This window comes from Lotus japonicus, chromosome 1 (assembly GCF_012489685.1).
Source record: "Lotus japonicus ecotype B-129 chromosome 1, LjGifu_v1.2".
Classification (NCBI taxonomy): Eukaryota; Viridiplantae; Streptophyta; class Magnoliopsida; order Fabales; family Fabaceae; genus Lotus; species Lotus japonicus.
The window spans coordinates 60,496,114-60,516,288 of record NC_080041.1 but is presented as its reverse complement, the minus strand read 5'-3'; the positions used below and the strand labels follow the sequence as shown (position 1 = coordinate 60,516,288).

The following is a 20,175-nucleotide window of genomic DNA, read 5'->3' as shown; positions in this document are numbered from 1 at the left end:
CACTCCATTTTCATCTTTTTTCCTCTTCTCATTCTCCTCTCCCAACCTAACATTAGGTAAATGTACCCATGTTTTGTCGTCTTCACTTTCTCCCTGTTGCTACTTATTTTCTTTCTGTTTATTCTCCTCTCCCAACATAACATTAGGTAAATGTACCCACCTAGCATTAGGTAAATGTACCCATGTTTTGTCGTCTTCACTTTCTCCCTATTGCTACTCATTTTCTTTCTGTTTATTCTCCTTTCCCAACCTAACATTAGGTAAATGTATCCACCTAACATTAGGTAAATGTACCCATTGTTGTTCCTTTTAATGTCATGCATTTTGCTAAAAACAATCTGATGTCGAAGCAGATGTCCTGACATCTGATTTTGTGAAGCCAGGGCATTCATTCACTGGCTGGCGCGCATTGTGGGTCCCTTCTGTTATCTGTTAAAGATTTGGTTGTTGTTACTTGAGGTTCAAGTAACTGATTAAAGGGAGTTCTTTGCGGGTTGTTTTTTTGTCGAAACAAATCTATGATTGAAGATTTGTTTCTATCTTATACTCGGTTGTTACACAAATCATATCTTGGAAGATTGCGTTTGAAGTTGTGTGGATCAATTTTGTTCTTCAGCCCAGTCAACCCTAGTGCCGCCTCTGCTGAAGTATAAAAGGAACAAAGACCTAAAACGTGAAGACACAGAAGCTAAGATTGAAGATCAAGTGTTTTATGATTGTGAGTTGTGCTTTGTTCTTGTTATTTGTGAACTGGTCTTGCTCCCTGATTCTATAAGGCAAGACTGAGTTATGTGTTGAGTTTGAGTGTTCAAGCGTTGATTGTTATTTGTTATCACCGATCGCTGTGGCAGTGATTGAGAGAAAGTGAGAGGGACTCTCATACTTATGTTGAGATACTAAGTAGAAATACACTGGGTAGATTAGGAAAAGAACAATGAACTTGTTGTGTTCATGTGTGTCTGTAGTTCCTGAATCTTGAGATAGTGGATTTCTTTTCTTTGGGCAAAGCCCTCCAGACGTAGGTGAAGTTTCACCGAACTGGGTTACTAATTCTTGTGTCTTGATTACTTTTGTATTTGAGTGTTTACTGGTTCTGAGTTACTGTTGTTATAATCGATTGTCCTGACATCGCGTACGACATTGTCCTAGTGGAACTAGAATTTCAATTGGCATCAAAGCAGGCACCCCTGTTCTGTTTGGGTGAGCTCCAGGGTGATACTTTCTGTTCTCATGGACAACAAGGAGGGAGGATCGGTTAATAGGCCACCAATTATGGATGGAACCAATTATGATTACTGGAAGGTTCGCATGACTGCGTTTCTTAAGTCTATTGACCACAAGACTTGGAAGGCCATTGTCAAAGGTTGGAATCATCCCATCAAAGTGCAAGCTGAGGGAAGTACCTCAAATGCGGAAGAGAAACCTGAAGAAGAATGGACAAAGGATGAAGATGAAGCTGCTCTGGGAAACTCTAAGGAACTGAATGCTATCTTTAATGGAGTAGACAAGAACATGTTCAGGTTGATCAACACATGCACTGTGGCAAAGGATGCCTGGGAGATTTTGAAGACAACTCATGAAGGCACCACCAGAGTAAGAATGTCAAGGCTCCAGATGCTTACTACTCAGTTTGAGAACTTAATGATGACTGCGGATGAGACTATTTCTGAATTTCACATGCGTGTGCGTTACTTGTCCAATGCCTCGTTTGCTCTGGGAGAACCCATGACTAATGAGAAGCTTGTAAGGAAAATCTTGAGGTCTGTTACTAGCAAATTTGCTATGAAAGTCACTGCTATTGAAGAAGCTCAAGACATCAGCGGTATGAAAGTTGATGAACTCATTGGTTCTTTGCAGACTTATGAGTTGAAGTTGAGTGATAAGCCTGAGAAGAGGAGTAAAAGCATAGCCTTTGTGTCCAACACTGATGATGAAGATGATGCTGACTGTGAAGGTGAAAATTTATCTGAAGCTCTGGCTCTACTGGCAAAGAAATTTAATAGAGCTCTGAGGAAGATAGACAGAAGAAAGAGGCCAAATGTCCAGGACAATTTTAAGCCCTTCAATTCTCAGAAAAAGACCAAAGAAGAAGACAAATCTGGTCAGAATAAAGGTGTTCAGTGTCATGAATGTGAGGGATATGGCCATATTAGAACTGAGTGTGCTACTTACTTGAAGAAACAAAAGAAAAGCATGGTTGTTACATGGTCAGATGAAGACACTGAAGATGAAGAAGAACTTTCTGCAAACAGAGTTAATGCCTTCTCAGGAACTGTTGATGGTTCAGAATCTAGTGATGAGGAGATGACAGATGAAGAGTTGGAGGAGACTTACAGGCTTTTGCACACTAAATGGGAGGAAGCATGCAAACTTCTGAAAGAGCAAGAAGATAATATAGAGCAACTCAAGTCAGAAAATGAAATGTTGAGAGGGATTATTGACAAGCTGCAGGATGATCTTGATGAATGGAACACAAAGCTTAAAGATGTTGATACTGCAGAAAAAGGTAAACTAATGATGATTAACGCAGAACTTCAAGAAAAGGTGGTCACTCTGACAAATAAACTTGAAGCCACTCATAAATCTGTACGTATGCTGAATAGTGGATCTGATATGCTGGATGAGATTCTGAAGGAAACAAGCAAACAAGGAAGGAGCGTGAAAGGGATTGGTTTCAATTACAATACTGCCAACAAGGAAAATCAGAAGCTGCCAAAGAAATTTGTTGGTGCTAAAATGAAATCTGAATTCAGTAACCCCATCAACTATCAGATGTCAAAGCCGATGTCTCAGCATGTGCCTCAACATGGGGGTTCTCGTTTGAAAAATGCTAAGTCTAACCCATGGAGATGTCATTAATGTGGAAGGAATGGTCACATAAAGCCTTATTGCTTTAAACTCTAAGGTTATCCTCAGACACAGAACGTGATGAAGAGCTCAAGGGAGAAACAGACAAAGAAGATTTGGAAGCCCAAAGATCAAGTGACTTGCCTCATAGCTCACACATCCTTCAGAGCTTCATCAAGTGAAGATTGGTACTTTGACAGTGGTTGTTCAAGGCATATGACTGGAAACAAGGAATATCTTGAAAATCTCAAGGGATACTCCAGCAACTTTGTTACCTTTGGAGATGGAGCAAAAGGAAAAATCAAGGGAATAGGAAAACTGGTAAATCCTGGATCCCCAGATCTGAATGATGTGTTGCTTGTCAAAGGATTGACTGCAAATTTCATCAGCATAAGCCAACTCTGTGATCAAGGTCTTGATGTCTTATTCAGTAAGGCAGTTTGTGTTATTACAACAAATGATCATAAAGTAATGATGCAAGGAGTCAGATCCAAAGACAACTGCTACATGTGGGTCTCACCGGAGAAGGCACAAGTTTCTAGATGTTTAATATCAAAAGTGGATGAGCTAAACCTGTGGGACCAGAGATTGGGTCATATCAATCTCAAGAGCATGCAGAAGATCATTTCTGAAGAAGCCATTCGTGGTCTACCAAAACTGAAGATTGGTGAGGGAAGAATATGTGGAGAGTGCAAAATTGGAAAGAAAACCAAGATGTCCCATGCAAAGCTCCAACATCCAACCACAACAAAGGTCCTTGAGCTACTACACATGGATCTAATGGGGCCCATGAAAGTAGAAAGTCTAGGAGGTAAAAAATATGTTTTTGTTTGTGTTGATGACTTTTCCAGGTACACTTGGATTGACTTCATGAAAGAAAAGTCTGAGACTTTTGAGATATTCAAGAGACTATGTCTGAAGCTTCAAACTGAGAAAAGCAGTGAGGTAATAAGAATCAGAAGTGATCATGGAAGAGAATTTGAGAACTCAAAATTCTCTGATTTCTGTGGCTCAAAAGGAATAAGTCATGATTTCTCTGCTCCCATCACTCCTCAGCAAAACGATATTGTTGAAAGGAAAAATAGAAATCTTCAAGAATCTATAGGGTGATGCTACATGCAAGGAAGATTCCCAAGAAATTCTGGGCTGAAGCAATGAGTATTGCGTGCTATATCCACAACAGAGTAACAATTAGAGCAGGAACCTCATCTACTCAGTCTGAAATCTGGAAAGGAAGGAAGCCTACTGTGAAATATTTCCATATCTTTGGGAGTAAATGTTATATTCTGGCTGATCGTGAACCAAGAAGGAAGCTTGATCCCAAGAGTGATGAAGGCATTTTCATGGGATACTCAACAAACAGTAAGACTTACAGAGTGTATAACTCTCGTACAAAAGTTATGATGGAATCTGTCAATGTTACTATAGATGATGTACCAAGTAAAATAGCTGAGACAAATGTGAGTGAAGATGATGATGATGATGCAGATGTCCAAGTCGATGTCCCACCTATTGCTCTCGACAATGAATCTGATACTAGTGCAGATGAACAAGAAGATAAAGTGATTGAGTCAAATAAAGCTCCATCCATTAGAATTCAGAAGAATCACCCTCAAGAAAACATTATTGGTGATCCTAAGGAAGGAGTTACTACCAGATCAAAAAATTTCATTGCTCATGGTTGCTTCATCTAAAAAATTGAACCCAAAAATATCAAGGAAGCGCTGACTGATGAATACTGGATAAATGCTATGCAGGAAGAGCTTGATCAATTCAGAAGGAATGAAGTTTGGGATCTTATCTCAAGGCCTGAAGGAGTAAACATCATTGGTACTAAATGGATTTTCAAGAACAAGTCAGATGAGAATGGAGTGGTTACTAGAAACAAAGCAAGGTTGGTTGCTCAAGGCTACACTCAGATAGAAGGAGTGGATTTTGATGAAACTTTTGCTCCAGTGGCTAGACTAGAATCTATAAGGTTCTTACTGGGAGTTGCATGTCTTTTAAAGTTTAGACTCTATCAATTGGATGTCAAGAGTGCTTTTCTGAATGGATACCTGAGTGAAGAAGTTTATGTTGAACAACCCAAAGGATTCATAGATCCTCATCATCCAGATCATGTGTACAAGTTGAAGAAGGCTCTGTATGGATTGAAACAGGCTCCAAGGGCATGGTATGAAAGACTCAATGAATTTCTTGTCAGCAATGGCTATTGCAAGGGAGGTATAGACAAGACCCTGTTTGTAAAGAATGACAAAGGCAAGCTCATGATAGCACATATATATGTGGATGATATAGTGTTTGGTGGAATGTCGAACACGATGGTGGAGCATTTCGTTCAACAAATGAAATCTGAATTTGAAATGAGTTTGGTAGGTGAGTTGAATTACTTTTTGGGTCTGCAGGTTAAGCAGATGGAAGACTATTTGTTCATTTCACAAAGCAAGTATGCTAGAGGTATTGTCAAGAAGTTTGGGCTAGAAAAGGCTGGTCACAAAAGGACTCCTGCTGCGACACATATCAAGTTATCTAAGGATGAACAAGGAGAAGACATTGATCAAAGCTTATATAGGAGTATGATTGGTAGTCTTTTATATCTTAATGTTAGCAGGCCAGGCATCACCTTTGCTGTAGGTGCTTGTGCTAGATATCAAGCTGCTCCAAAGACTAGTCATCTTATGCAAGTGAAGAGAATAATCAAATACGATAATGGTACATGTGATTATGGTATTGTCTATACACATGATACAAATTCTACTCTTGTTGGGTATTGTGATGCAGATTGGGCAGGAAGTGCTGATGATAGGAAAAGCACATCTGGAGGTTGTTTCTACTTAGGAAATAACTTGATCTCTTGGTTCAGTAAGAAGCAAAATTGTGTCTCTTTGTCAACTGCTGAAGCTGAATATATTGCTGCTGGGAGTAGCTGTACTCAACTCATATGGATGAAACAAATGCTAAAGGAGTATGAAGTCGAGCAGGATGTTATGACATTGTATTGTGACAACCTTAGTGCTATTAATATCTCCAAAAATCCTATTCAACATAGCAGGACCAAGCACATTGATATCAGACACCACTTCATTAGAGACTTGGTTGAAGATAAAATTGTCACTTTAGAGCATGTTCCTACTGAAAAGAAATTGGTGGATATATTTACCAAACCACTTGATGCTATCACGTTTGAGAAATTGAGAGGAAATCTTGGGATTTGCCACTTTGAAGATGCATTGCAATTACCGCATCACTTTGCTCTAACGGCTAGTTTTCTAGTAACTACCAATAACTGCCGTTATGACATCATCATCATGATTGCTTCTCATCCACTCAACTGCTATATAATCATGTCTCAAGTCTCAAGAAAGCAAGATTCCATCAAAGGCAAGATTGAGAAGACATCTTCTGGAGTCAAGGTTATGGGCTTGAATGCGCAATCCTCCGCTCAATCCAAGAAGGCTTATGCAAGAAAGGATTCAAGAACTCTTGCCAGAAAGCGCTACATGTCGAGTACGAGATCTCAGGGCACTCGTGACTCACCTGTGCTTGATGATGTTTCTCATGAAATTTCCTCTGCGGATGAAGAGGCAGATTTTGAGGCTTCTGCTCCTCAAACTGAAGTTCATGTATTCAATGTGCCTGGTAAGGAGAATTCACCATCTCTGGATTCATCCCTGAGTCCAAGAACTCAGAACCAGAGAATGAAGCCCACGAGGAGGTCTCTTATGAGGAGCCTACCAAATCTCCTCCATCTGTTCATGAAATTTCAGATGCTGATGACTCAGATGATGTTTCTCTGGCAAGTGTTGCTGCCAGGATGAAGAAGAGAAGAAGGGTTCATGTTGAAGACACCCCCTCTGGTTCACAAAAGAAGGTCAAATCCACTATGGATGTGAAGAGCAAAGGTAAACAAAAGGCTGTGGATTCCTCACACAAGAAGGTAAAGAAAACTTCTGAGAAGAAGAAAATTCCAAGGATTGATTTGGAATCTGAGTCTGATGTTGAAGTCGATGTTCAGGACATTCGGACTTCTGAAAAGAAGAAATTCTCTGGTAAGCGAATTCCTTCAGATGTTCCTTCTTTCCCTAATGATAATGTTTCCTTTCATGCTGCTGAGAATGTTCTCAAGTGGAAATATGTTTGCAACCGCCGGATTGCAAAAGAAAGGGAGATTGGCAAGGATGTGCTTGAGTGTAAGATGATTGTTGCTCTCATTGACCGGGCTGGTCTAAGGAAGACAGTCATGGATATTGGAAAATGTTATGAGAAGCTAGTGAAAGAGTTCCTAGTTAATTTGACAGATGATGTTGGCATTCCTGGAAGTGCTGAATTCAGGAAAGTTTATGTGCGAGGGAAGTGTGTAACTTTTTCTCCTGCTGTGATCAACCAAGCCCTTGGAAGAAGTGATGTGGAGTTTGTTGAGGAAGAATTGTCTTTGGACAAGGTTGCCAAGGAACTCACTGCTGGACAAGTGAAGAAGTGGCCTGCTAAGAAGCTTTTATCTACAGGGTTATTGAGTGTGAAGTATGCTATTCTGAACAGGATAGGAGTGGTGAATTGGATCCTTTCTTATCATACCTCTGCTGTTTCTGCAATTTTAACCAAGCTGATCTACAGAATTGGAACTGAGATTGCTTTTGATTTTGACTCTTTGGTGTTTGCTCAAACTTTAAAACATGCAGAAACCTGTGCTGTAAAGCTACCCATTTCTTTTCCTTCACCCTTGACTGCTATCATCCTGAAACAGCATCCTGATATACTCAGAATGGATGATGTGGCTTTTCCTAAGGGCACCCCCATCACTTTGGATCATCGGTTGTTCCTGGATCCCCATGTCTTGGACATTGATATGCCATCTCGGAGGACATCAATTCCTGTTTCAATGTCTGCTGCTGGAACTCAAGGTGTGATTGCTGAATTGGAGGATCTCTCAAAGGAGTTGCAGGTGTCTATCAAGGTTGCTACTGAGAGGAAATTGAAGGTGGATGCTTTGCTTCTCAAGCTTAAAGAGGAGGCCAGTCATGAGGATGTTGCTGAGGAGGAAGGATCTAAAGAACTTGCAGAGGAGACTTCATCTTCTGGCATTTAATAATGGTCCTTTGTTTGTTATGTTTTGGCTCATTTATTTGTTTTCAACCTTTGCCAAATTTCTGCTAAAAAGGGGGAGTAGTTAGAAGGTTGTTGTTGACGTTGATGATTTAACTTGTGAAGTTGTTGTTGAAGACTGTGTTTTGTTTGTTGTTTCTGCTTCTGGTTTGTAATAATTAGCAGAATTTTCAAGACAGTGTGACAGTGCTATGTTTGTTCAAGTTCTACTGGTGTTCTTGTCTAACTTGGAAGCTGATAATTGTGTGCTGCTATGGTTATGATTTATGTACTTCAAGCAGTTTTTATGTATGTTGTTGGATGCTTCATTTGAGGGGGAGTTCATCTATGTCTGTGTATGAAGAAGCATTGTTTTGAGGGGGAGTGTTGTTTTTTGTTCCGTTGCTGATTCTGTGTGTTTTTACCCTCTTTGGTTGTGAAGTTGTTTTTAGGCAAAATTTGACAAAGGGGGAGATTGTTGTTCCTTGTGTTGTCATGCATTTTGCTAAAAACAATCTGATGTCGAAGCAGATGTCTTGACATCTGATTCTGTGAAACCAGGACATTCATTCACTAGCTGGCGCACATTGTGGGTCCCTTCTGTTATCTGTTAAAGATTTGGTTGTTGTTACTTGAGGTTCAAGTAACTGATTAAAGGGAGTTCTTTGCGGGTTTTTTTTTGTTGAAACAAATCTATGATTGAAGATTTGTTTCTATCTTATACTCGGTTGTTATGCAAATCATATCTTGGAAGATTGCGTTTGAAGTTGTGTGGATCAATTCTGTTCTTCAGCTTAGTCAACCCTAGTGCCGCCTCTGCTGAAGTATAAAAGGAACAAAGACCTAAAACGTGAAGACACAGAAGCTAAGATTGAAGATCAAGTGTTTTATGATTGTGAGTTGTGCTTTGTTCTTGTTATTTGTGAACTGGTCTTGCTCCCTGATTCTATAAGGCAAGACTGAGTTATGTGTTGAGTTTGAGTGTTCAAGCGTTGATTGTTATTTGTTATCACCAATCGCTGTGGCAGTGATTGAGAGAAAGTGAGAGGGACTCTCATACTTAGGTTGAGATACTAAGTAGAAATACACTGGGTAGATTAGGAAAAGAACAATGAACTTGTTGTGTTCATGTGTGTCTGTAGTTCCTGAATCTTGAGATAGTGAATTTCTTTTCTTTGGGCAAAGCCCTCCAGACGTAGGTGAAGTTTCACCGAACTGGGTTACCAATTCTTGTGTCTTGATTACTTTTGTATTTGAGTGTTTACCGATTCTGAGTTACTGTTGTTATAATCGATTGTCCTGACATCGCGTACGACATTGTCCTAGTGGAACTAGAATTTCACCCATGTTTTGTTGTCTACACTTTCTCCCTGCTGCTACTCATTATGTTTGTTTTTCATGGATGCATCATCACGACTTATTAGGCAAGTCAGACCCACAATTACCGAGGGGTACTTCTATAAATACAAAGTCTTTAACTTTACATTTCCTAAAGAACCTAGGAGGGAATTCAGAAAACATTATTAAAAGAAACTGAATTTGTTTGAAAAAAATGAGAGCTTGATATATGAAATTACTTGTCGTTTCTTTTCTACTCTCTCCTTCATTTATTATTTATTTCCTTCTCCATTTTAGAATAGTACGAAAGAAATATAAACAATCCTATGTACAGAGAAGAACAGAGAACAGATGGAGACAATTTTGTGAGAATCTTAATTTGGAGCTTTCAATCTACTATTCATTCTCTTATTTATTTGATTGATCCTGAGCTTTTATGGGCCAGACCCACTACATTTAGCCCATTTCACGCCAGCAGATGGAACTCATCATTATCATCTTCCTCTTCACGCGTAGTACGGTTGGTTCCAATCGATGTTCAATCTCCAACTGGATACAACTCTCATATGCCTTTGCTGGATTGGTTCCCTATAGTTGATTTCCTAAGACCTGTGAGTATTTTCTCCATTGTTCTAAACATTTCAAAAGTTGGCAGTGGTTAAGGGTCAAGTCTGCTGGGTTCCATTTCTCCTCTTTTGAATGGTTTTCAAGGCCTTTACTCTGCTTGAATTTTATCTGATGTTCTTGCTCTAGTGTAGACTGTAGTGCAGTTTTGTAGAGCTTCTTTTTTCTGTTTACTGACCTATTTCTTTGTATTTTGTTTGGGGTTGGGGCACCCCTTGTGCTCCCATTAATGAATTGCTTATCAAAAAAAATGTTTTTTTTTCTTTCCAGGATTTCTTGATTGTGAGTTTGTTTACTGGTCTAATTGATTCAGAGAATAACATTTTTTTACTCTAAACTGAGATTGTCCAAGTTCTCTTGAATCTAATCACACAAGGTGGATAACAGATTGGAGAAGTGCTAATGAGCATTATGGTAAAAAATTCATTCTTTTATAAGAAGCAGCTACATATGTAGTTAATGAACCTTGGCATGCACTATGCAACTAAATATATGGTATGTGCCTGCTGCGGGCAACTAGCTGATCAACCATTTGACAAATTCTTCTTTTGCTTCCTGTTTTTGTCATTTGACATGTAATGCTGAATGGACATGTTGGTGAACGTTGACTTTCAGATTCTAATGGTTAGTAATCCAGTTCTCTTATGATCACCATCAATACACTTTTTATTTGTGTACGTATTATTGGAGAACTCATTTTACTGCTCTTCTGTTCTCAACAACAACATAGTGCTCTTTCTATTCCCTAACACTGGTGCGTACCTCTAATCCAACTCTCCCTTTTTTTCAATGTCGGCTTTTCTTTTCTCCCTGTGTTATGAACTGAAATCAATTTTTTCTTTCTTTCTTTGCAAAACTAACTTAGCTTGTCTCTTCTCTTTCTGGTAACTGGGTACTCGCGCGCGCGCACACACACATACCTTTGAGTTGTATTCACATTTTAGCTGCTATTCGCTATTTATGATCTATATAATTTGGGCGATCTGGAAAACTGAATTTGAGATGTGAGATAAAATAATTAAGGGTCTCATCTAATTATGACAAAATTCACAACTCTACACAGAGTCTGGACACAAGTTGAATCCCATTGACCTGAACGGTTCTTGAAAAACCAAGTTTTAATCCCCCTTACAAGGGCAATAGGTTATGTTACTCCAATTATAAAGTACACATTTCTCTTTTTAGTTCTTATTTAGTGGTTGCATAAATGTATTCTACATATATATACCTAACTTTAGGCTCATAATTGAAGTTCCAATGACCATGGGAATCAAGAGTTAGCAGAGTCCAAATTGTCACAATCCTATGTACAGAGAAGAACAGAGAATTTACATATTGAAAAAAAAGAGCTAAATAACATTTAAATCGGCAAGAAGACAACAACAACAGTGATGACTGCAGAAAGAGGATTGTTAGAAATCACATGGATTTCTTCAATGGGATCCCAAACATAGCAAAAGGGAGAATAGGAAAATTGATTCCAATATTCATTCATTATTAAAATTGATAGTAAAATATTACAATGAGTTTCCTATTTATACTAGAATTCTAATATCCCCCCGCAAGCTGGAAGTGGTAAGAATTAACACTACCAGATTGAAAACATAACTACCCAAAAACAAAGCAAAGCTGAAAAACAACAAGGAAGAAATGTTGAGCATTCTTGTATGAACGACAGACTAATCAGCATCATCTGAAGTGTGAACCACTTAAAGTGTGGGAAGCAATGCAAAACGATGCTTGAGGATTGACAAAGGTTGAAGTCATGATAGCTTGGCTTTTCACCACTACAACAAGGACTGCTATCACCAGAATTCCATAGCAATAGCTGTCTATAATGCAGAATTCCAACAGTTTAAAATACCATACACTCTTGGACAGTTTCATTTCTAACTCAGGACCCAATTCTGAAATCTGAACAAGGTTTTGTAGCATATTCAATCTCTCATGAGTTGGAAACCCAAGCTGCTCACTAACTTTAGCTTCTGATAACCCACTCAAAAACTCTGCATTTTCTTCTTCAAATTCTGAATCACGGAAATCTCGATAGGAACATGCTGATAAAGAGTTACTCATTGAACAATCATCATTGAAAACAGAACCAAAAAACACACAGCTTGTCAACTACTGCAACAACATCAGCATCCTTGCACACAATTTGAAAGAAAGAGCCTTGGAAGAGGGTCTTTGTGTGAAGCAATATGAAGATCTCAAGAGCATGCCCAGTAAAATTTAACTTGATAGTGAATGAATTTGAAAAATTAGTCTCACACTTGAATTGATCAAAACACTGGTTTCTTTTATGGAAGAGTGTTGAACTTGCAGTAAACGAATCATGGGGAACAAAAATACAGTCTATACCATTCTTAACACCAATTCTATCAACTCCTTTCTTTGGAACCTTTTTACAAACAGCTTGTGTACAACTTCTGGATCCACCAGGATCAAAAGAAAGTTTCTTAGGCAGATTTACTATCTCAGAGTATTTTCCACAAACACTTGGTGAGCAAATCCAAGAACCATCAATCTCAAGCAACAAGTTCAAATAATTCTTCCAATTAAAGGAGAAATTCCATAATCCTAGCCAAGACAATTGAATTTCTTTGATTGAAAGAAGGATTTGAGTTACCTCTGTGACATAATGTTCTCCGAAAAACTGATCGATGATGAGAGGAACCTCAATTTGCTGAGTAACTGAATTCTTCATGAGACACGAAGAATGGGAAGATGAATCTGCTCCAAGATTGATCACACCCTCACTGAAATTTCCAAAAACATAAGCATTGGTGGCTGGTTTCCACGCCGGAAATTGAACATCTTGATCGGCAAAGAACGAAAGATGCGAAGTAAGGGAAGATGCTACACCAAGATCAGTGGTCGACACTGAATCAGAAGCAATGGCTTCTTCCACGACAGAAATTGATGAAGAGGAAGCTTCAAGAATTTTCTCAGGCACGGCTTCATCCATTGTTGAATCAGAGAAGGACGAAGAACTAGAATTGGAAGTTGTAGTAGTATCGCGAACTACCAGAGGCAAACGTCTCACCAAACTACTCAATGACGAACACGAACAAGACGATTCATTGGACACCGAAGACGAAGATGAATCTGGACCTGATGATGAATCCAGCAGCGAAGAAGAAACGAAGTAACCCTTGCAGAAAGTGCCAAAAACGAACAGATCAATCGTCGGTTTCCACGCCGGAATCTTGATTTCTCGATCGGCGAAGAAAGAAACAGGCAAATGATCAAGAGTCTTCTCAGAAACCGTTTCATCTATGGCAGAATCAAAGCACACAGAGGAAAGAGGAACTGGAGGATGCAAGATAGAATCCTCATCTTCAACCTTCACGAATGATTCTTGCACCATTAGAGAATCAGAAACCATGACCATCGAATCAGAGAACGATGAACACGAACCAGAGCTCATGACTGAATCAGAGAACAGCGAAGGAGAAGATGAATCTGTGGTGTTGTCTCCAAAATCAGCGATCAAATCAGAGAAAGTGAAGGAAGATAATCTCGCTGTGGTGCTGCGGCGGCAGCGCTTGAAGCCACGGCGAGCAGGTCGAAGGAAGCGGTCGTAACTCGGCGACAGCGGCGGCGGAAGTGGCGGTGAGCTCCATTGGAGCTCTGATACCATGTTAGAAATCACATGGATTTCTTCAATGGGATCCCAAACATAGCAAAAGGGAGAATAGGAAAATTGATTCCAATATTCATTCATTATTAAAATTGATAGTAAAATATTACAATGAGTTTCCTATTTATACTAGAATTCTAATAAGGATGGTGCCCTCGCCGAATAATGGTGGTTCAGTGTCGTGGCAGTTTTCGGGTCGCCCTCACTAACCCTCGTCGGAGCATCGCCGAAAGGTGGTGGATTTGGCGTCGTGGTCGTGGTTGTGTTGCCCCCCCCCTCTCCACCTCTTTCCCAAACTGATCCACTTCCCCTCCGCCGGGATCACCACTGGAAATGTCGGATTTAAGTGTCATGGTGCTTTTCCTCGCCAATCTGCTTGGCCCCCGCCGGACCGCCGTCGAAGGGCGGCGGCTTTGGTGTCGTGGCAGAAAAAAAAAGAAAAAAAAGTTTATTACTTCTCTTCTCCCCTTTTTAAATCCCTATTTGATAAAATGATTTTTTTTGGTCAATATTTGATAAAATGATTTAAGGTTAGACCATCCCCAATTACGATCCACACCATCCCCTTATGAGCAAAAATACAATTACACTCCCAATTTTAAAAAACCTAAACTGATTCAATTAAAAAAAAACACTCCACACCATCTCCCTCTCTCATTCTCACGACATTGATAGCGAACGTTACAACTATTTTGATTGCGGAAGTTAGCGCTACTAATAGAGCGGAAGCTACCACTATTAAGATAGCGGAAGTTACCGCTACTAAGATAGCGGTAGCAATAAAACGTTCGCAATTTAAATGGCGGAACGAACCGGGACCCACATATTCAACCCAGATTTACGCGAAAAAACCGTAAAAATCTCAAAATCTCACCTATTTTGAGCTTCTATTCTTCTCTTTATCTCACCCACTTATCTTCTACACTGATTTGGAGCTTCAAATACCTCTAAGGTGTGTGATGTGTTGATTTAGAAGATGAAATAAGGATGGGGGAAGGTGAAAGTGGAAGAGGAAGAAGGAAGAAGAAGGTGAGGTTGGGAGGGTATTTTTTTTTTACTACTTTATATGTTTTCTATGTTGGGGGTATTTTTGGGATTGAAAAAAGGGGGGATGGTGTGGATAATAAAGGGGATGGTACAAATAGTCTTGGCCTTAATATTTTGTGTTTTTTTTTTTGTCAAAAGGTTTATATTTTGTGTTAGTTTCACTTGCTTGGGGCTGAAGGCCCAGATCAAAGTATTTATAACCAGGCCTAGTTTTATGCTTGTTTTCCTCATGTATCCTTTTCTTTCTTTTTTCCAATATGTCCGTTTTCCCTTTTTTTACTAACGTGTTTTAGAGCTTATTCAATACTTTATACTAGTCCAAATCTTAATAACGTGCCGCCTTAACACTTTCTCCTTGTTTCTATGTTTGTTTTCATGGATGCATCATCACATCACATGGCTTATAGCCTTATACTCCAAATGGTGACATGACAACCAACCTTGTTCGATTTTGTAACCAAAGTTAATTGAGACTGAATAACAGTTCCTAAATTAAGTTAGCATTTCCCTATATATATATATATATATATTTTGTACTTTGCATTCATTCAATACAAGAGAGTAGGGGTGGGAATAGGCTGGGCCTAGGTAGGCTTTGCTTAAATAGGCCTAGCCTATTTAAAAATCTTAAGGCCTGAGCCTGGCCTATGGCCTATCAAAGGCTTTTTTTCGAGCCTGGCCTGAGCCTTCCGAAAGGCTGGCTTGGCCTGGTAGCCTGTTTAAAGGCCCGTTTCACAACAACAGTTTTACGTTTGTTAACAAATTTATCTGTAAAGAAGCTATCAAACTTATAAGCTAACGGGTTAAATTATACTAAAATAATCTTTCAACGATCAGACTTATAATATTATTAGCTAATAAGTAGTGAAGAAACTAAACGAGATTATGTTGGTTTCTTAGAGTTGGAGAGCCAATTTAAAATCACACTTCATTTTTAAAAAGACTTATAACTTTGACTCGTTATATAAGTCAATTTGCTTAAATATATAAAAATCTCAATAAGTATATAATATCAAGATATTATAATAAATTTCTAATATATAGACATCATCAAGGGTAAAATATATTTATACTTATCATATTTACAATTTACCAAAAAAATACTAATCATATTTACTTAAATAGGCTAGCCTGTAAGGCTTACAAGACTTGTTGAATGGCCTGAGCCTGACCTTTTTAACTAAATAGGCTTTTCAAAAAGCCTAAGCCTTGCCTATTTACCATTTTGGTCTGGCCTGGCCTGGGCCTGTGGTAGGCTAGGCCATAGGCCCCTACGAACGGCCTGGCCTATTCCCACCCCTACAAGAGAGTAATTTTTCTCCCACTGTAGATCTGTTAAAACTTAAAAGTTGCCGGCTTCAAGTCAACCATCTCTCCGTGGCCTCGATCTCATTCCACAACGCAGCAGCGCATGGCGTCGTCTCTCCAATTCCTTCCTCAAAATCTACATTGGATAACCTCCCAATTGCCCGTCGTCGATCACAGTCGACACCACGGCTGCCGTTTCCATCTCACCAAAACCACCGCTCTGTCAAATTCTCAACACTCTGGTTCGTTACTTTATCTCCAATTGACACCATTTTTTTTGTGGTTTACAATAATTTGTAATGATTAATGGTGTTGTGCTTTCGCATTGCAGATCCTAAAACTGAAGTATCTGATGTTCCCCTTTTGTCTTCCTCCGAGGTGAGATCTATACATCATTTCATTTCAGTTTTCACTTCCACTTTAATTTCAATTTTGCATTTGTTATAGTCAAGTTACCTAGCTATATAGTTACTATTTTCTGTCTTGAGACACTAGTTAGTATAAAGGAAACATTTATAGTCACTAGTATAAAGGATAAAAAATTATTTTTAATTAGCTAATTTTTTTATTGTCATGTTATATCTTATAATTTTAAAATCCATTGTATTTACTATCCATATCTATATTAGTATCATATCAGACTATTAGTGTTCTTGCTGTTTAAATCAGCCATGTATTTAACACATTGAATTTTTCCTTTTTAAATTAAGGGAGGATCAAAAGATGAAAACTAGTTATTTTAAATATGCAACTTTGTTGTTACTAATGGTGTCTTTTCCCCATGTCTTTTGCATATATTAGGCCTATGAAAGGTTGAAAACTTTCAGAGAGAAGAAAAGTGGTAAACAACAATATCTTGCCATGTATTCTAGTATATTTGGCGGGATAACAACTGATCCAGCTGCTATGGTTATTCCAATGGATGATCACATGGTTCACAGGGGCCACGGAGTCTTTGATACCGCAGCAATAATGGATGGGTTAGTAATTTACACCTCATGATGAAAACAACTCTTTCAGTCTGGATTGAATATCAGAAACATCTGTTGGGTGATAATTCCATGTTAAAAGAATTTTATATGTTGGTTAGTTTTATTTAATGAGTTATAGCTAGAGGTGCCTTTGATTGGTTTTAAACAAATGAAGGAAAATTAAAAAAGGATAAAGAAAGTTGAATCTTATATTGCAGAGAATTATGACCTTTGCATATGCACTTAAGCTTTTCAATCTCACAACATGGTTTTGAAGTATGATTGTTTACGATATCCTGAAATAGTGTCTAGTCTTATCTATTCCTATACTTTTGTTTTCTACTTTCTAAAGCTATCAAATGCTGTATTTTGTGTAGACACTTATACGAGCTAGATCAACACCTTGACCGCTTTTTAAGGTCGGCATCCAAGTCTGGAATTGATCCTCCATTTGACCGTGAAAGCGTACGCAAAATTCTCATACAAACAGTAAGTGCTTCCCAGTGTAGAAAAGGATCACTAAGGTATTGGCTCTCAGCAGGACCGGGTGACTTTCAACTATCTCCCTCTGGCTGCTACCAGTCGGTTCTTTATGCAGTTGTCATACAAGACCTATCACTGGAACAGATTAAATCTAGGGGAGTTAAAGTCATCACTTCATCTGTCCCTATTAAACATCCCCAGTTCGCAACTACTAAGAGTGTGAATTACCTTCCAAATGTGCTCTCAAAGATGGAAGCTGAGGAAGTTGGCGCTTTTGCAGGCATTTGGCTTGATGATGAAGGTTTTGTTGCTGAAGGGCCTAATATGAATGTGGCTTTTGTCACTAAAGAGAAGGTACTCATAATGCCTTACTTTGACAAAATTCTAAGTGGCTGCACAGCTAAGAGAGTTTTGAGCCTTGCTGAGTGTTTGTTGAGGGAGGGCAAGGTTCAAAGGATAAAGACAAAAAATGTGACTGTTGAGGAAGGGAAGCAAGCAGATGAAATGATGCTGATTGGAAGTGGAGTTCTTGTTTGCCCTGTTGTGCAGTGGGATGAGCAGGTTATTGGAGATGGTGAGTACTTGTTTTACTTCGACGAATGTATTCTTTTCGTGACTTGTTTTTATGTTTCTTAAAACTGCAACTAAGTTCTTTGATTCTCTCAAGTTTGCATCTGTTAAACTCTTAGTTTTACTGCTGGTTTGTTGTTGATAATATTGTTAATACGCATATTTACCTTGCTTTATCGAAACAAAAAGCTTTATCTCAAAAAAAATTATCAATTTGGTTCTTTTTTCCTTTGTGGTTAAAACCTCTTATCCAGAATGCTCACGATTTATTGTTTGGTCGAGGTCTTTTGTCATGTCATATTTGAATCATAAACAGTTTTGATTTTGCTTGTTTTTTTTAGTTGGTTACTTCCATTGTGCATTTCTTCTAGGTATATAAGACATTTTAACATGGACTATCTTGATTTATAGTTTGTTTGAGACATCAGAAACATGATATTGTTATCATTAACAGATTGAACGTTATATAATTTACGTATTTATGACCTGATTGATCTCATTATGTCATTTCTTGTAGGCAAAGAAGGCCCTATAACTCAGGCTCTCTTAAATCTGATTGTTGAGGACATGAAATCAGGCCCCCCTACTGTTCGCACAGCTGTTCCTTATTGACATGACATTAGATGGTGATGATTCATCAGTAGTTGTGAATCTCAGTGGCGGAGGCACATGGGTGACTTCCCCCTCTTAGTCACCCCTGGCTTTTTGGGATTTCTTAAAAAAAAAACTGAAGCAGAGTGAGGCCGGAGAGGATGTGCTCGATCTGAAGTCTGAACCTTTGTGGGTGCTTCTGAAAAATCTCAGGGACAAGGGTGATGAGGAGAATTTGTAATTGCTAGTGCTGGTTGGCTCTCTTGCAGGCTGTTTTTGAAGGGTGTGGTTGTGTTATGGAGGAAGATTGATTGATTTTAACGCGGTGCACCCTGCGGTGGGCATAGAAGATTGATTGATTAAACCCATCTGAGACCATGTTCTTCTCGCTGGATAATATTTTATTGCTGATGTAGCAGTTTTTTTTTTTTTCTTTTTCTGGTTTGGATCTTTGCTACGCTGTTTTCTCGTCCCCTGTAAAACTTCTTCTCTGTTCTTTATTGGCCCTTGGGTCTGTACATTTCTTTCTTTTGGCAATTGACACTTCTTGTGCTACTCATATATATACATTTGGCTTACATTAATAAAAGCTAGGCTAAGGTTTATCTCATTTCTTTGATGTGGGATTTTAGTTAGTCCTATACTCCTATGTTGTGGGTTTCTAATTTTCTACCTATACAATAGCTAAATAATAAACTCTATTGTTCACTTTTTCATGTATGACTTTTTATGGATATTTAAATTTTCATGAGTTCAAACTCGAATTTGTTAGTTCAATTCTCATTTTTATTGTTTAATTGGTCTGATTATATGAGATTGAATAAGTGATGATTGTGTTTTACTTGGAAAAAAAAGTGATAAAAATTCTGCACACCAAGTATTTTTAAAAAGTCCCTTTAAGATTTAACCTTCAATAAAAGGACTTGAAATTTTATTACAAATTATACCCCATTAGATCTTAGTCCCCCTTTCTGAAATTTCTGCCTTGCCCCTACCCTTACTCATGCAGGAATGTCAACCAACTTAATCGTTCATTGGTTTGTAAAGCTTGTAATATTTTCAGAATTTTTTTCGAGGGAATGTAGTTTTCTAATGTCTTTTTGTTAATCTCATGATCCAGTCATTTTGAGACTTGGTAGTTTCTAGTGGGAAATGTTATCATTTGACACCACTGCAAAGAGAGTTAGTACTTAGTAGGCACGTCACGACAAAATGTGAATGAAAACTTTTCTTATAGATTGAGACAAAAGTTATTTCATATTGCACTTAACACAAGCAAAATGTGTCATTTTCCTTTATTTTTCTTTTGAGGCGTTTATGCTTTGTTTGGATGTAAGGTGAAAATAAGAGGAATAAACATAAGAGGAAAGAAAATAAGAGGGATGAATATAAGTGGAAAATAAGGTGATTTTTAAGTTGTTTGGATTGAGTAAAACCGAAAAAGAAAAAAAAAGGAAAAGTGAAAGTAGTGTTTATACAATTACTATTTTATATAAATGTTAATTGCACTTTTCGTCTCTGATATTTGACCTTAGTGCAATTTTAGTCTCCTTTGTTCTAATTGCGCGATTTGGGTCCCTTTTATTTTGCGAAGCTGTAAAAAGTAAACCGTGTTAGTCTATTTGGCACTACTGTTCACACCCCCAAACCTATTGCACCATATTTTCTCAA

The 20,175-nt window shown here is 38.4% G+C and overlaps 2 protein-coding genes across 4 annotated transcripts; both read left to right on the top strand.

The window, feature by feature from the left end:
• The first annotated feature begins 1,230 nt into the window (after positions 1-1,230).
• On the top strand, positions 1,231-2,859 carry LOC130740550 (uncharacterized). Its single transcript, XM_057593203.1, has 2 exons — positions 1,231-1,986; positions 2,179-2,859. Exons 1-2 carry the CDS (start codon positions 1,231-1,233, stop codon positions 2,857-2,859), a joined length of 1,437 nt encoding a protein of 478 aa, XP_057449186.1.
• A 6,567-nt stretch (positions 2,860-9,426) lies between these two features.
• LOC130735145 (D-amino-acid transaminase, chloroplastic-like) lies at positions 9,427-19,114 on the top strand. 3 transcript variants are annotated; one of them, XM_057587254.1, is made up of 9 exons: positions 9,427-9,632; positions 9,713-9,878; positions 10,162-10,305; positions 10,507-10,645; positions 15,912-16,131; positions 16,221-16,267; positions 16,691-16,869; positions 17,238-17,917; positions 18,431-19,114. In XM_057587254.1, exons 5-9 carry the CDS (start codon positions 15,993-15,995, stop codon positions 18,523-18,525), a joined length of 1,140 nt encoding a protein of 379 aa, XP_057443237.1. In that variant the 5' UTR covers positions 9,427-9,632; positions 9,713-9,878; positions 10,162-10,305; positions 10,507-10,645; positions 15,912-15,992; the 3' UTR covers positions 18,526-19,114. The 3 variants fall into 3 exon arrangements, with proteins under 3 accessions (XP_057443237.1, XP_057443230.1, XP_057443240.1); XM_057587247.1 differs by having other exon boundaries at positions 9,427-9,878; XM_057587257.1 differs by lacking the exon at positions 10,162-10,305 and having other exon boundaries at positions 9,427-9,878.
• The last annotated feature ends 1,061 nt before the right edge of the window (positions 19,115-20,175 follow it).